At 47.1% G+C, this 16,677-nt stretch overlaps 1 protein-coding gene across 1 annotated transcript; it reads left to right on the top strand.

Moving 5' to 3' along the window:
• Positions 1-56: 56 nt before the first annotated feature.
• ZBTB24 (zinc finger and BTB domain containing 24) lies at positions 57-15,149 on the top strand (the record flags this gene model as incomplete). Its single annotated transcript, XM_079716718.1, has 10 exons — positions 57-1,011; positions 3,600-3,767; positions 4,266-4,359; positions 6,960-7,052; positions 7,938-7,996; positions 9,804-9,891; positions 10,654-10,721; positions 10,931-11,080; positions 13,247-13,328; positions 14,104-15,149. The coding sequence occupies 10 exons, from the start codon at positions 57-59 to the stop codon at positions 14,822-14,824; spliced, it is 2,478 nt and encodes an 825-aa protein (XP_079572844.1). The 3' UTR covers positions 14,825-15,149.
• Positions 15,150-16,677: the final 1,528 nt, after the last annotated feature.

Below are 16,677 nucleotides of genomic sequence, written 5' to 3'. Positions count from 1 at the left end.
TTTTAAACTTTATTTTCTTATTTCAGGTTTAATTCTTCTTGGGCTTCTAAAGAAAAATGGCAGCAACATCATCAGAGCCTCCTGGGCAGCTGGTTGTACACTCAGACACTCACAGTGACACCATCCTGGCCAGTTTCGAGGATCAGAGGAAGAAAGGCTTCCTCTGTGACATTACTTTAATCGTGGAGAATGTGCATTTCCGGGCCCACAAAGCCTTACTTGCTGCCAGTAGTGAATACTTCTCAATGATGTTTGCTGAAGAGGGAGAGATTGGCCAGTCCATTTATATGCTGGAAGGCATGGTTGCCGACACGTTTAGTATCCTGCTGGAATTTATCTACACGGGTTGTCTCCAGGCCAGTGAGAAAAGTACAGAACAAATCCTGGCTACTGCCCAGTTCTTAAAAGTCTATGACCTGGTAAAGGCTTACACAGACTTTCAAAATAATCATAGCTCCCCAAAGCCACCGACTTTGAACACAGCTGGTGCTCCAGTGGTTGTTATTTCTAATAAGAAAAATGATCATCCAAAGCGGAAACGGGGAAGACCAAGAAAAGTCAACAGTCTGCAGGAGGGGAAATCAGAACTGGCTGCAGAGGAAGAAATACAGCTGAGAGTGAACAATTCAGTTCAGAATAGACAAAACTTTGTGGTTAAAGAGGGAGACGATGGTGTACTGAATGAACAGATTCCAGCAAAAGAATTGGAAGAATCTGAGCCGGCTTGTGAGCCAGGTAGAGGGGAGGAAATGCCAGCTGAAAAAGATGAGAACTGTGATCCCAAAATCCAGGATGGGCAGGACAACCAGAATCGGTGCAGCAAGCGGAGGATTCGGAGGTCCGTCAAACTGAAAGATTACAAACTTGTTGGGGATGAAGACGACCAGGGTTCAGCCAAGAGGGTCTGTGGAAGGAGGAAGCGCCCCGGTGGCCCCGAGGCCCGTTGTAAAGACTGTGGCAAAGTGTTTAAGTATAATCACTTTTTAGCAATCCACCAGAGAAGCCACACGGGTAATTACTCTTTCACAGCTTATTGGAATGTGTTTTGGAGAAGTAACAATAATAACAGCTTTCATTTATTGTGCAATGTCTATGTGATGGGCATTGTAATAAAGTACACATGTTATTGCATTGAATTCTCACAACAGTCCTGTGAGACAGTTAATATTGTGCAGATGAAAAAACTAAGTCTAGAAAGCTGAAGGTAACTTGCCCAGGGCATCCATGTAGGACAGGTGGGATTTGAACCCAAGGAACCTGATTCCAGAACCTCTCTACTTATTTGAAGTTGTTGGTTCAAGGCTTGAATGCCCAGGAATCAAGCTGCAGCCAAATTTAATATGCTTTATGATTCTTAAAGATCCCTCATCTTGACCATAGCTGTGTTTTTGCCCAGATCTGTCTGGACAGCTCTCTCACTCAGCCATCTAGCTGTAAATGTCTTTTCTTTTTGGTCCCTCCATCCCCGTGCTGGCCAGTAGCTCTTTTGTGAGTATGGAATTGTTCTATATCTATGCTGTCCATTTTGGTGGCCACTAGCCACTTGTGTATTTTGAGCATTTGACATGTGGTGAGTGTGACTAAAGAACTGAATATTTTATTTTAATTAATTTGAATAGCCACCATTCACATGGTGGCTAGGCTGACAGTGCAGCCCTAGCCAGAAATCCCTCCTCCTTTGAGCTCTCTCTTAGGTACCTAACTCACTCTGCTTTGGGTCGGGCTGTAGTTATATACCTGTAATCTACCCCTCAAGCTAATTGTAAGCATAAGTATAGGGTCTGGTACTTAAAACTTCTGTCATCCAGCAGCCTGCTGTCTTATGACCTGGCAGCATCCAGCAGTGTGGTTCTCAACCTGGCTGCATGTTTTAGTCTCCGAGGGAGCTTCTAAAACTACCAGGGCCTGGGTCCCAGCCCCAGAGCTTCTGATTTCATTGCCTGGAGTGTTGGTGTTTTTAAAAGCTCCCCAGAGATTTTAAGTACAGATAGACTGAGAACCCTGAACTTTGGTTTTTTGAACACAATAGACACTTGAGAAATATTTGTTGAACTGTGACAGAGGCTAGTTTAAGGAGTTAAATAGTTCTACAAGGTTCATTAAGGAAAACAGCATGTAGCATCTTCCCTTTTCCCCGTGGTTTCTGCAATTTTGCATTGAATCACTTTAGTGTGGGTCTCTTTTCTTCCATTTGAGTGGTTACCAGTAGGTCCATACAGTCTGGAAAACCACCTTTTAGTTCCAGAGAAATTTCCTGAGTTATTTCATAATTGATTCTCCTCTGTTTACGCTGCTCTCTCTTTCTGGAACTCCTCCCATTTGGATGTTGAACCTCCTGGACTCATCCTCTAATTTTCTTAGCTTTTGTCTCCTATTTTCCATCACTTTCTGCTCTACTTTTTGGGAGATTTCCACTTTATCTTTCAACTTTTATTGTTTTTCTGTTTCTACTCTTATTTTTTTTTACTTCTAGGAGCTCTTTTTTTTTTTTTTTCTGGTACGCGGGCCTCTTACTGTTGTGGCCTCTCCCGTTGCGGAGCACAGGCTCTGGACGCGCAGGCTCAGCGGCCATGGCTCACGGGCCCAGCCGCTCCGCGGCATGTGGGATCTTCCTGGACCGGGGCACGAACCCGTGTCCCCTGCATCGGCAGGCGGACTCCCAACCACTGCGCCACCAGGGAAGCCCCCTAGGAGCTCTTTTGTTCTCTAAATTCTTTTTTTGTTTGTTTTAAATTAGAATCGTCTGTGAGCCTGTTAATAACAACATTTACTTATTTGTTAATTTTTAATGCTTTCTTCACTCTGGGCAGTCTGTTTTCTGCAAGCTGCTTTTTCTCTTATCCGTTTTGGTATCTATTTCTACTACTAAAGGCCTTCCTTGACTGTCCGGTGATTTTTTTTTAATCATATTTAATTACATGTAAGAATGGTTTGCTAAAAGCTACTGGCAACTCTGCAGATGTAGACAGGGCCTGTAGGCATCTTGCTGACACCCGGCATCACATTTTCAGCTCTCTAACTGCCGGCCCTTCGCATTCCAGGAGAAGATGCTCCACCTCCCAGCTGGGGGCTGGGGGCCTGGCTGCCAGCGTCTAGCGCAGGAGGGGGCGGAAGGCTGGGGGGAGTCCCATCCCAGATGTGAACTTTGACTTGCTTTCCCTGTGGTAGTGGCACTCCACTGTGCTAGGAGGCTTCTAACCCGGAGACCCCTAGTCCAGAGATCCTTCATCTGATGTACCCTCTTCAGAGAACAGTCTCCATCTTCTGCTGGGGAGAGGGTCAGTCTCCTGGTTACATGGAGTAGGAGACTGGACTTGGGGGGCCTAACTACGTTTGAAACAGACTGTCATTTATCTTCCCTCACCCCTATTTTCAGAGATAACAGGTGCCACCAATTCCTGACCTTGTGGAGGCTCTGTCTTAAATTAGGTTGTGTGTATCTCAGCACTCCTCACCGCTGGCCTAGGACTCGTCTAGCTCCATCTTGCAAACTGTTATTGCTGATGTTGTCTCTCCTGTTCACTGTCGTTTTAATTTGGGAGGGAACAGAGGATGTGCAGATTCTTGCTTACATCATGTTTCTGGGGCTCTTATTCCAGGGGAGCGACCTTTCAAATGTAATGAGTGTGGAAAAGGCTTTGCCCAGAAGCATTCCCTGCAGGTCCACACCCGGATGCACACAGGCGAGCGGCCGTACACCTGCACCGTGTGCAGCAAGGCTCTCACCACCAAGCACTCGCTGCTGGAGCACATGAGCCTGCACTCAGGTAGCGGGCTTGCGCTGGGGAGCCAGCTGCCACCAGGTTCCCATTCCTGGGGAGGGCATTACCGTGATCTAAATGGTCTTTTCTCAGCCTCGTATCATTCCCCACATGATATCATTGAAAGACAGAATCGTGCATCTGTCAGACTGTAGTTTAGAGTTCTGCACAGCGTTGAGCCTTAAACTAGGGTTTATAAACTGGCTGCCGGGAGGGCAGTGTGCAGTCATGACTTGTTTAAGCACCAGAGTTTAGAATTATTTTACTTTGGATGCCTTTGGGGGGAACTTGAATTCTCCAGTTCTGCCCCAGTCTCCACCACTCCCTGTTGCCTTACATGCTTTTGCACATTTATGTTACTGTGGTAGACTCTGAAGGCATTTGGGTTTGTAGACAAGTCACTTGTATTATTTGTAGAAAATGGGGATCTGGGCCCACTGTGATACTTACCTTATTAGTGAGCATTCCAGTTCTTTATAGTTTTTTGCATGTTTTGTTTGGCAGGACAGAAGTCTTTTACATGTGATCAGTGTGGAAAATATTTCAGCCAGAAAAGACAACTAAAGAGCCATTACCGAGTTCATACAGGTACAATACAGTGAGAGAAAATTTGGATTGGTTGGGGGAGAAACGCAAATACAAATTGTTTCCGAAACAGTGGGTTCATTTTGTAGAAGATAAATGAGTTTTTAGGGAAATAGTTCTTAAAAAGCAATCTAAATTAGGTGTCCTTGGGTTACTCTCTGCTACCTTGCGATTTATATTAAATTTTTATATTGCAGTTTCGGTGCCACACGCAGAAACTCTGCAAAATTGGTTTGTTCAAGGCACCACTTGACTAAGAGGGCACCAGTCGATTGGTTGTTAGTGGTGCCTGGACAGAGGTGTCACCACCCCATAGCCGTCAGTCCAGGCTTTCTGCAGCCTGGCTCCACCTAGTGTCCTTTTTTCTTTCCTGACAACTGATAATAAATGGAGTGGGGATTGGGAGCATCATTTGAGATCGTTTGGCCACAGTGACACCAGTGCGTTGAGGGAAAAAGGAGATAACACTTAGGGAGACTGGAAGGGTCCCACCTCCGTTGGGGAAGCAGTGAGTCGAGATGCCTAGGAAACTATGAACTGTTACCAAATTTAATTTAAAAATTGTTGTGTTATTAAAGTACCATATTTAAAGTGATTATTTTTCAGGGAAGTGCTTTAACACAAATCACTGAAGAAATGCAGGGACAGCATATATGCACTGACACTTTTTTTATTGTTGCGACAAGGCCACTCGTTACCGGAATGTAACCACTGCCGCCGCAAATTCATGGATGTGTCTCAGCTAAAGAAACATCTACGGACACACACAGGTAAAAGTCCATCTCACCCTGTCTTTCTAGCGTGCTTTATGTTTTTAGGGGAGCGAGAAATGAAGTACTGGGAGTCCCCTCCTCAGACTGTGTTTTTGTAAATTGTGTGGGAATTTTATAAGTAGATCACGTAAAAAGCCCAGGCAGAATGCTGTCACACAGTCCTGTGGGGACATCACATGTCTGTAGGTTAGCAAAATGGAGCGTACTTCCTGAGCATTGTTCATAAATGAAACCTCATCTGATACCACAAAATAGTACAAGTCTGAATCAGGTTGTGTGTTTAAATTTTAATTTACCTCAGCACTGAAGATTATCAAGATAAATTTTTTAGAAAACGAAGCAGACACTAAGGCAGCCCAGGCACTGAGGAGTTTCCCACTTTCTCTCTTAGAACCAGTACTTATAACTTAAGCATCACCACCTCCAGCAAAATCAGCTTCCAGGATGACGAGAAGGCAGGATCAATTAGGGCAGGTCACCTTCTTTCATTTCAGATCAGAAAAGTAAAAATGTGGGCCTTTTAGGACTTTGGGTAAAAAGCATTTCTTAAAAAGAAACATGTCTTAAAGAGAAACCTGTTCGTTTTTCTAAGAAAAACTTCCTATTCTAGATTGATAGTTTAATGATTCTGTTAGATTGTCTACCAGCATTATATATCAGATTGCTTTATGTTGCTTTGGACATTTTTTTGAAAACACAGTTTTTCTCAAAGTCATTTACTTTCTTAAATATCTCATAGGGTATGAGTTTTATGAAAATGGATCTCTATACAGTCTTTCTACAGACATCATTAATAGGTTCTGTGAAATTTAATTCATCCACTTAACACATACTTACTGAACAGTACCAGGCACTGGGTACCAGGCACTGTTGTGGGCCCTGAGGATACAGCACTGCCTGAGATGGACAGAGCCCCTGCTCTTGAGGGGTTAACATTCAAACAGGAGACAAAGAACAAGTGAGTGAGTAACCTGTCAGGTGGGGATAAGTGCTCTGAAGAACTAAACGCAGGGGCAGGAGGCAGGAGTGGGGGCTGCCCTTTGACATGGGGGCTTGTCTGGGAAGGCCTTGCTGATGAGGTGCCATCTTAGATGGAGATCTGCGTGCTGTGGGGAGTGAGCGAGCCATCGTGTCTACCCCGGAGAAGAGCGTCCTAGGCAGAGCAGACCGAGGTGCAGAGTGGTGCCGGGGCACAGCCAGGGCGGTGGGGGTAGGACAGTGTGGTGTGGGTGGACATCAGAGGCTGCTGGAGCCCGTGTGACACGGGGTTCCCGGCCTGGCTGTGTGCTTCGACCCCCTGAGAAGCTTTAAAAAAGACAGCCTGGTCCCACCCCCAGAGATTCTGATCGAAGTGACTGGGGATGAGGCCTTGGAATTGGCATTTTTAAAAGCTCCCCAGGTTTTTCTAGTGTGCCCTTAGGCCTGAGAACTTCTGAAGGCACAGTAAAGACTTTGGATTTTATTCTGAATGGGATGGCTTTACTGCGAGGAGTGACATGACGTAACAGAGAATTTTAATAGGATCACAGCAGCCGCCGTGTGGGGTGACGTGTGGGGTGACGCAGGGGCGGAGGCGCCCGTAGGAGGGTGGAGAGACCCATTAGGAGGCGGTGCCGGGACAGGGCCTTGGCGCAGGGCGGCAGTGGTGGGGAGGCGGCGTGTGGCCCAGCGCCAGATGTATTCTGAAGGAATACTCCCGTGATGGGCCCGTGATTGGATATGGGGGTGAGCGGAGGGGAGGCAGAAGCGGCCAGAAGGGTGAGAACCCGGGGAAGATGGAGGGGCAAATGGAGAGTTAGACTTTAGACACATGGGCATGAGATGTCCGTTTGGCACCCAGGTGCATGAACGGAGGAGACGGCTGGGTATCTGTGCCCGAGCTCAGGGGGCACCGCGAGCAGCGGTCGAGATTCCCGTGCTTACACACAGGCCTGTAGGCAGCGTGTGGGGCTGTGAAGAGAACCCCCGCGGGAGGGCGGAGGTGGCGCAGTGCCCGGGGTGAGACGTTTCATCTTCTGAGCATAAGGTGTCAGTGAGGCTTCTGGTCTTTTCTGAGGAGAACCGGGCCTTGAACTGGGGGTGAAAGCAACACGAGTCCTCTCTCCAGGATCCCAGCAAACTCTGCTCACCCGCCACCCTGAGGAGCAGAAGAGGGAAGTGGAGGATGCACTGGGTGGGAGAGGAGACAGCGGGGGCTCTGTAACGTGGTTTGTCTGACTTAGAGATAAGAGGTCAAACCCGTCAAAAGATTGGGCTCTTGGAAGCAGAGACTGTGACCCTTCTGTCCTTAGCCTGGAGAATATGCACGATATTGGTGTTGAAAAGAGTTGGGGTGCCGCTCGCTTGCCTGCTCCCCAGGCAGAGAGGAAGGTTTGGGAGAGGCTGCCTGGCAGAGCTGGCGCTCAGCCTCCACGGACAGTGGGGACAGTGGTGAGGACAGCCGCCGGCAGGGCAGGCGGGTCCTGCCGAGAGGGCCACGCCCATTGGAAAACCAAGACTCTTCTCTTAGCTCTTTAAGTGCAAACTCTCTCTGGGTTAGATATCCTTTGCCAAGCACAAAAAAGTCAGAGATAAACAAGAGGTGCTTTCTTCCCTAGAGGGCATGTTCAGTGGTGGTGGTGGGGTGGGTACGGATGCAATTTGAAATGGAAGCAAGGTGACAGGCAGTGCCAGCGAGGTCGCTGCAGCTCAGTTCTTTCCCCATACCTGGAGCTGGTCAGGCTTTCAGGAACTGAGCCAAGCCATGCCAAGCAAAGGAGTGATAAACCATCCAGTGTGTTCACTTAACAAAGGGACTGCACCTCTCTGTTGTCTGCAGTACCACCTTCCTGACATCACTGTACCTGCAAACCAAGTTAGTGATCCCAAGATTGCTTGGTGAGCTGGGGGCAAGTTCAGAGAATTAGCCCAGGTCATGGAGAAGCCTGGTGCATGGCCTCTGACCACAGTAGAGTCCCAGCCCTCCAGTGTCCCTGTCCCTTGCGTGGTGTTAGGTAAACACTGATCCTCCCCTGTGGGCTCCCACTTACTTCCAGGTAGATCCCCTGCCTGTGACACAGTTAACTGAGCCACAGCTTTCATTCACAGCCTCATTTTGTTGGATTGGATTTGAAGCCTCCTAAATCCCAGCCACGTTTTCAGACTATCCATTAACATTGCTCATCCCCAACTTTGAGAGACCTGGGGGCCCCTCACTGTAACATACCCTTTCAGAGTTTACATGTGATCTAGTAAGAAGCTCAGTACAGTGTGATACAAGCCCCGGTAGAGGTGTGAACATAGGGACAGAAGTGTTTCACTTTCCCTGGGAAGGTCTGGGAAAGCGTCCCAGAGGAAGGACCTGAGTCTTGAAGCCAGAGTAAGTGCTAGACAGACAGAGGACGCTGGAAGAGGTGTTTCCAGACAGGAACAGGATGCGTGGGGTTGACGATGTGAGAGGCCGGAATCCGGGGGCCGTAGTGAGGCCACGGTGAACAGCTAGAGTGAGATTGCTGACAAGGGGCAGGCCCCTGGTGAAGCAGGGGGTGGTCTTTGGGCAGAGAGGAGGCATATTTTGGTTTGTGCATTTAAAAGGACTCAGGCAGCCCCAGGAGGATGGTCAGAGAGGGAAGGTCCTGGGGATGAGCCAGTTACCAGGCTCTGGGGAAGAAAGATGAAGGCCTTCAAGTCAAGAGAGTGGACAGAAGAGATGTACTTAAGAGATTTTTAGTCTGGGAAAAAAAGAGTCACTGCATATGTGACAAAGTGTTAATAGCCCAAATATGGGAACATGAGTGCCCCAGGAGAAAACTGGGCAGGGGGACCCGAAAGGCGTATCACAGAAAAAAGACATAGGAATGGCCAGTAGACGTCTGAAACGATGTTAACTGCATTAATTGTCAGAGAAAAAGAAATGTGCATTTCTTTTGGCCCATTAGATTGACAAATATTTGAGGAAATGGGCATCTTTAAGTTCTGTTGATGGGAAAGGAATTTGGGAACTTCCTGGAAAGAACTTTGGCAATGTGAATCAAAAGATAAGGGCTTCCCTGGTGGCGCAGTGGTTGAGAGTCCGCCTGCCGATGCAGAGAACGAGGGTTCGTGCCCCGGTCCGGGAAGATCCCACATGCCGCGGAGCGGCTGGGTCCGTGGGCCATGGCCGCTGAGCCTGCGCGTCCCGAGCCTGTGCTCCGCAGCGGGAGAGGCCACAACAGTGAGAGGCCCACGTACCACAAAAAAAAAAAAAAAAAAAAGATAAGCTGTCCTGGGCTTCCCTGGTGGCGCAGTGGTTGAGAGTCCGCCTGCCGATGCCGGGGACACGGGTTCGTGCCCCGGTCCGGGAAGATCCCACATGCCGTGGAGCAGCTGGTCCCGTGAGCCATGGCCGCTGAGCCTGCGCGTCCGGAGCCTGTGCTCCACAACGGGAGAGGCCACAGCAGTGAGAGGCCCACATACTGCAAAAAAAAAAAAAAAGATAAGCTGTCCAGTTGTGAAAAGATGTTCGCATAAGGATGTTCATCATACTCAGGATTGTTTATAATGTCACAGGCTTAAAAGTGACCTAAATGTCCCTCAGTGAGGGATTAGTTAGGTAAATTTTGGACAAGATACATAGTGGAACACAAAACACCCTTTTAAAATGTTTGTTTGTTTGTTTTTAACCATTTTTTTAAGGTGAATTTTCCATTCCCATTTGACGTTACAGACCAGCATGCACTGGCCGATCTCATGGTGTACATAGTGTATCACCTGTCTGTGTGCACACAGACGCCTGTAAAGGTGTTCGTCACAGTGTGAGGTGGCAATCTACAGGGGAATTCTGAGTGTTTTTTGTACACTTTGTGCTTTTCAGTATTATTTGAGTCTTCTACAGTGAGCGTTGTTGATTTTTGAAGAAAAGGAAAGCAGCTGTTTGAGGAATTTAAATGTACAGAGCTAGATTGCCAGTCGAATGTGCACTCGGAGCAGACTGGACTGTTGGGCCTGGCTGGGTCAGGGGCTGGATGCTGCTGCATTCACCAAGATGGTCACGTGGGTTTGAGCCAATGGGGTAGGAAACCTGGCCATGATACCCAACAAGCCCGCAGGAGCCGGTACCGTCTGGAGCTGGGATGGGGATTCACAGGTCGTCAGAGTGGGGCGGGATGAGTGGCATGCACAGCTGAGGAGAGGGTCTGGAAGGAAAACTTCTGAGTTCCTTAAATATTTCTGTCAGCATCCCCCCGGGTGAAACCTATACTCGTGTCTCTGCCCTGTCCTTTCATCGCCATGGTCTGATCCTCCTGTAACCAACTCCCTTCTGGCCCCGCTGCCACCCAGGCCCTGTCACCTCACCTTTTCTCTTTCCGCTCCGTCTGCTTCCTGCACCTCCTGGTCCAGGCCTCGGCACTGTGGCTTAGACTGTACACAGATTCCTACAGCCGCCCCTACCCACCGTCCCCACGTATATTTTCTTAGTACTTTGTCCTGTCTGTCTTCTGCTAAAAACGTCCAGAAGTTCCACGGGTCCTCTGCCTGGAATTTACGGCTCTTCATGGCCTGGCCTCACCTTTTAGGCCCCAGGCCTGTCCGAGTGAATCCTCATCCCTCTTTGTCCTCCCTGTGGTCATTTCCGACACCCGCTGTTTGGTCATTCTGCTTATCCTAGTACCTGAATGGGGCCTCTCTGCAGTCCAGCCAGCTCCGGCCTCGTCCTCACGCATCCTGTCTGCAGTATTGTTGATACCACTCATTTGAGTGTTTAGTCAGCTGCAGCCCTGCTGCGGTACTTGATTACCACGTGTATCTTTTTGAGACTGTGATCCTGTCTTTTGTTTCCTTTTTGTTTCTCAGCTCCATGCTTTGTTGAGGGTCTGCCCATCCTTGTAGAGCTGAGGCAAAGGAAAAAGGAATGTGTCGGTGAACCGGAGGCAGTGGAGCCGTGTAACCGTTACCAGAACAAGTTAGGAACCAGAGCAGTAGGAAGACTTTCCCCAGATTCACGTGGGCTAGGAAAATTCGCCTTCTTACTGTGCTCGAGGATGTTTCTGGAAAGAGTTTCCAGTATTGAAAACATTTGCCAACAGAATTCCTGAGGTGTTGCAGCCCCAGATGGAATTGAATGATAAACGTGAACGTAGTTGTACGTGCTCCCCACACAGAACTTTACAGTGACGGGCGGACAGAGCAGGTACTCAGTCTTGGAACTGGGAGAGGGAGAAAAACCGAGATCAGAATAGAACGCAGCTCTGGTTGGAAAGCTGTGGAAAGAATGGCAGTGGCCTGGTTTTAATCTCTGGAGTGGGAAGAGTTACTGCTGCAAAGACGCAGACTCGCCCAAATTGTCACAAGTGTCCTCTGCCTAGATTGAACCTGGGGAAACATCTCACTTGAATTTTCTAGTAGATGCTGTGAAAGGGAAGCTACCTGACCATCCCCCACTTCACTCATCCCTTGTTGTTATATAGTTAAGTGGGATTTTTCTTTTTTCTTTTTCTTCTTTTTTTTTTTCTTTTTTCAAATTCATAGTTCCCTTGCCTGCATTAGGATCACTTAGTGGCATTTCTGGAGGGCATGGCAGTCTGTCATTGTATGTGCAGTGTGTAAACTAGCGCTAAATAAATGCTGTTGAAGCCTTATTAAAATTGTCAGGGGCTTCCCTGGTGGCTCAGTGGTTAAGAATCCACCTGCCAGTGCAGGGGACACGGGTTCGATCCCTGGTCCGGGAAGATCCCACATGCCACGGAGCAACTAAGCCCGTTCGCCGCAACTACTGAGGCCATGCGCCTAAAGCCCGTGTTCCACAAGGGAAGCCATCGCAATGAGAGGTCCGCACACTGCAATGAAAAGTAGGCCCCTCGCGCCGCAACTAGAAAAAGCCTGTGTGCAATAACGAAGACCCAACACGGCCATAAATAAATAAATAGATAGATAGATAGATAGATAGATAAATTTATTTCTTAAAAAAAATAAATTGCCAGACCCCACTAGGGGTCTGGAGCAGTCACGACATCTTATGTGGGCCTTAGTTCCCACTCTGTGAAATTCATTTACTCAACAAGGATTTCTGGAACAGTGTGCGAGGCCCAGTTCTAGGCACTGGGGTCCTAGGAGTAGGCAGACTCACGAATCCTCCTACATAAGCCTGGGAGAGATATAGGTATAATAAATAACATCCGGTATAGAAGGTGGCGACAGCATTGTGGGAAAACTGACTTGGGAAGTGGACCAAGACATGCTGGGGCAGTGCTTTGGGTGGTGATAAAGCCTCACTGGTAATGTGACACTTGAGCAGAGACTTGAAGGCCGTGTGGAGAGTGAACCACACTGGGAGACCCTGGGGGAGACATGCCAGGGAGAGGGGATGATGAGTGCGAGGGCCCTGAGCGTGGCGTGCTTGGGGTGTGGTGTTCAGGGCCTCTCCAGAGGCTGTGTGGTGAGGGGGCGGGGAGAGTGCCCGGTGAGGTCAGGCAGGTTTGGGGCGAGGAGTGGCAGTGGGTGCACAGATCTGTCAGAGCTGTGGTTCCTTGTAGGCCCAGGGCTTTGGCTTTTATCTCTGGATGGGATGGGGAGCCGTTAGCGCACTTGCAGCAGAGCGTGATAGGATCTGACTGTGTAACGGGTCACTCCAGTTGCCTCATTCATTGTGGACGACAGGGAAGCAGGGCAGAAGTGGGCAAACTCACAAGGAGGCTGCTGCAGGGAGGTGATGGCGGCCTGCGCCAGGGGTGGCAGTGGAGGTGGTGAGCAGTGGTCAGGTTCTGGATACACTGGGAAGGTAGATATAAATGTGAATAATCCATAAGTCACCCTGGTACTCAGGGGCCCTTGGGAAGGTCAAGCAGTAAAGTGTGGGAGTGTAAGTTACCTAAGGGTGGACTGTACAGGAGTGAATGTGTGTCCTTCGTAGAATCACTTACCCCCTTGTTCCAGTGTTTAAGTGTTTGAGGGAAAGAACCGTACCCACTTTCTCTGTATCCTCCTGGCACCTAGGACACAGTGCTCAGGTACGTAGTAGGTGCTCGCTAAGTGCTTCATTCATTCACTCATGCTTATTGAGGGTTCCAGTGGTATTGCCTTTGATCTTTTTTATATTGTGAAACTATGGGGTGGTTTTTGCTTTTTGTTTTATTTTGGATGTATATTTCTGAACACTTTCCCCCTTTTTAGGTGAGAAGCCATTTACTTGTGAAATCTGTGGCAAATCTTTCACAGCAAAGAGTTCTCTTCAGACCCACATCAGGATCCATCGGTAAAGTTTTGCGGATCCTTTTCTCACATGGAGTCCTCATCCAACCCTGGCGTTCAGTAGGGTGACATACATTCCCTATATAGTCCTTTTCCCCAAATTATTACTCTAGTAGAATTTCCTGGGCAGTTTATTATTTTGTTTTATCTTTTCAATAAAGAAATTCCTCACTTAGGCCAAATCAGGAAAACTGATTCTGGCCAGCAAAAGTTATTGATGTCATTTCTTAAATTTTGATTTATCTTCAGTCAAAACTAAATATTTAATATTTTCTGAATAAATGATTTGTTCACACAACTTACTTCCGGATTTGATTTAGTAGTTCTTCTAACACAAATAATGAGGGGCGACTCAAATTTTTAATATTGAAATCAATCATATATATTTATTTGGCTTCTAGAATCTAAAAATTGGCTGTGAGAACTAAAAACAAAAAAGAACTTGGTGTGTAATTTATTACTATTTACCTTCTTATCTGAAATACACACTGTGGAATCATCAGATTTTATCATATCTGACCCAGCGTCACAGCCCCATCTACCACCTGTCCTCAAACACCCCTCCCTGCCATTCTTTTTTTTTTTTTCCTTAAGATGAGAAACTGAAGCCCATGGCAGGCGTGACTTGCTTCAAGTACTTAAGTTAGTAAGAGAACCCATGACTTATGCTTCCCAGTCAGGTTGATTTTCCTCTCTTCTTGACTGCTTCTCCCTAAATGATCAGGAAGTGATAAATAGATCTTCCTGTTTTTAAAAATGAAATGTATACTTTCTCGTAGAGGAGAAAAGCCATATTCCTGTACTGTGTGTGGCAAATCCTTCTCTGACTCGAGTGCCAAGAGGAGACACTGCATTCTGCACACGGGCAAAAAGCCTTTCTCCTGCCCTGAGTGTAACTTACAGTTTGCTCGCTTAGACAACTTGAAGGCTCACTTAAAAATTCATAGCAAAGAGAAACATGCATCCGATGCCAGCAGCATTTCCAGCAATAATAATGCTGAAGAGGTCAGGAATATTCTTCAGCTGCAGCCCTATCAACTCTCTACCTCCGGAGAGCAGGAAATTCAGCTTCTTGTAACTGATTCTGTACATAACATCAATTTCATGCCTGGTCCTAGCCAAGGAATCAGCATCGTCACTGCAGAGAGTTCCCAGAACATGACGGCAGACCAGGCTGCTAACCTCACCCTGCTCACGCAGCAGCCAGAGCAACTGCAGAACTTAATTCTTTCCGCTCAACAGGAGCAAACAGAACACATTCAAAGCCTCAATATGATTGAAAGCCAGATGGAACCCTCACAGACCGAGCCAGTGCACGTCATCACACTCTCCAAGGAAACTCTGGAACATCTTCACGCCCATCAAGAGCAAACAGGGGAGCTCCATTTAGCAAGCGCTTCAGATCCGGCTCAGCACCTACAGCTGACACAGGAGCCTGCTCCGCCACCACCCGCCCACCGGGTGCCCCAGTCCACGCCGCTCAGCCAGGAGCAGAGCTGACCCGAACACGTGCCTGACTGCTCTGTCGGTCTCTTCTCCATCAGTCCGCTGCGACTGGATTGCATGCTTGAAGTCAGGCTTTCTGCAACGCTCACTTACAGATTCTTACAGAGATGTGGTAGCTCACTGAGCCAGCCGATAGCGTCCATCCAAGAGGCAAGATGTGTATATCGTGTCTTATATCTAATACTGATTTGGATTTAGCCTTTCAATATTGATGAATGGTTTTCATTTTCATTTACTACATCTCTTAAAGACTTGTGTAACTTTTCTTTGGGGGCATTGCATTAAACTTTTCTGTGAGTATTAAATGTTCACAGCCATAGTTATGGTCTTGCTGACTTTTCCAGTTATATGTTTTATTTTTTAGAACAAAGAAAATCATGTGTTATATTGGGTACAATGGTTCGTTGTCCCGTCCCCCTTAGTCAACACAATTGCCACTACAAGACAAGTTGGGGCTGAATATGACAGATTACAACTTTGGGGACTCTGTCCTTTTAATAACTTCCAATCCCCTAAGACAGTAATTTCTCAAGATTTAATCTCTGTGTGGTACAGTGGGCTCATCATGTCGTGTTTAAGATAGAGTCAAAGACATATAACCTAAATGTCTAAAATAAACTCAACATTCACAAAACAAGAAAGCCAAAAGAATAGGATTATTTTTTTAAATTCTAAACTAGACTTTTCTGAGAAACATAGATTTACATGTTTTTTTTTGTTTTGTTTTGTTTTTTGCGGTACGCAGGCCTCTCACTGTTGTGGCCTCTCCCGTTGCGGAGCACAGGCTCCGGACGTACAGGCTCAGCGGCCATGGCTCACGGGCCCAGCCGCCCCGCGGCATGTGGGATCTTCCCGGACCGGGGCACGAACCCGTGTCCCCTGTGTTGGCAGGCGGACTCTCAACCACTGCGCCACCAGGGCAGCCCGATTTACATATTTTTAAAAGCAGGTTGTTAAAAATTTAATTTAAAAGTCTAATTAAAGTATGAAATTGGATCAAGATATTCACCCCAAATAAATTCTGAATTTTTGTCAGCTTTGATATTTGATCTCCATGGTGAAATTAAAGCTTTCTTAATTATCCTGGAATATAAAATTCAGTGTAATTTATGTTAAGTATACTCTACTGGATTCTAATTGATCTCTGAAAATGTTGATCTATGTATTGTGTCTGATAACTTTTTAGATAGGAACTTATAATCTATTTTTATTGCAAAGTAGGTTAAATCTCACAAAATAGACACATAATTTTTTTTTTTTTTTTTTGCGGTACGCGGGCCTCTCACTGTTGTGGCCTCTCTCGTTGCGGAGCACAGGCTCCGGACGCGCAGGCTCAGCAGCCATGGCTCACGGGCCCAGCCGCTCCACGGCACGTGGGATCCTCGTGGACCGGGGCACGAACCCGTGTCCCCTGCATCGGCAGGCGGACTCTCAACCACTGCGCCACCAGGGAAGCCCGACACATAATTTTTAAAAGTAAATTCTCCTAATCTTAAAAATAATTTTAGGCCTCAGAGACTTAGTAGCCAGCGTGTGCCTGTAGTTGTGTGATTTTAAATAATCGTCAGAAGATTAAATTATGTTTGGGTTAAGTTTTTTCCAGCTCAGCCTATTTTATTGAATACGCTGACCACTTTCTCTCAAGTAAACTGGTAGAAGATTTTTGAGAAAAGGTGGGCACTAGTGTATGTTAATTAACAATGCTGGTGGAGAGTAGGGGTAATCGCCCCTAAAATTAACAGGATCTTCATGTCAGTCACTCTTTGTTTTAGAGATCTTTGATTTCCACCTGAGTCAAATAAGTGTTGGGAGGTTAAAGTAATATAGAATTGTTAAGGTTTGAGAGA

This window comes from Hyperoodon ampullatus (assembly GCF_949752795.1).
Source record: "Hyperoodon ampullatus genome assembly, chromosome: 12".
Classification (NCBI taxonomy): Eukaryota; Metazoa; Chordata; class Mammalia; order Artiodactyla; family Ziphiidae; genus Hyperoodon; species Hyperoodon ampullatus.
This window is presented reverse-complemented; position numbering and strand designations above follow the sequence as displayed.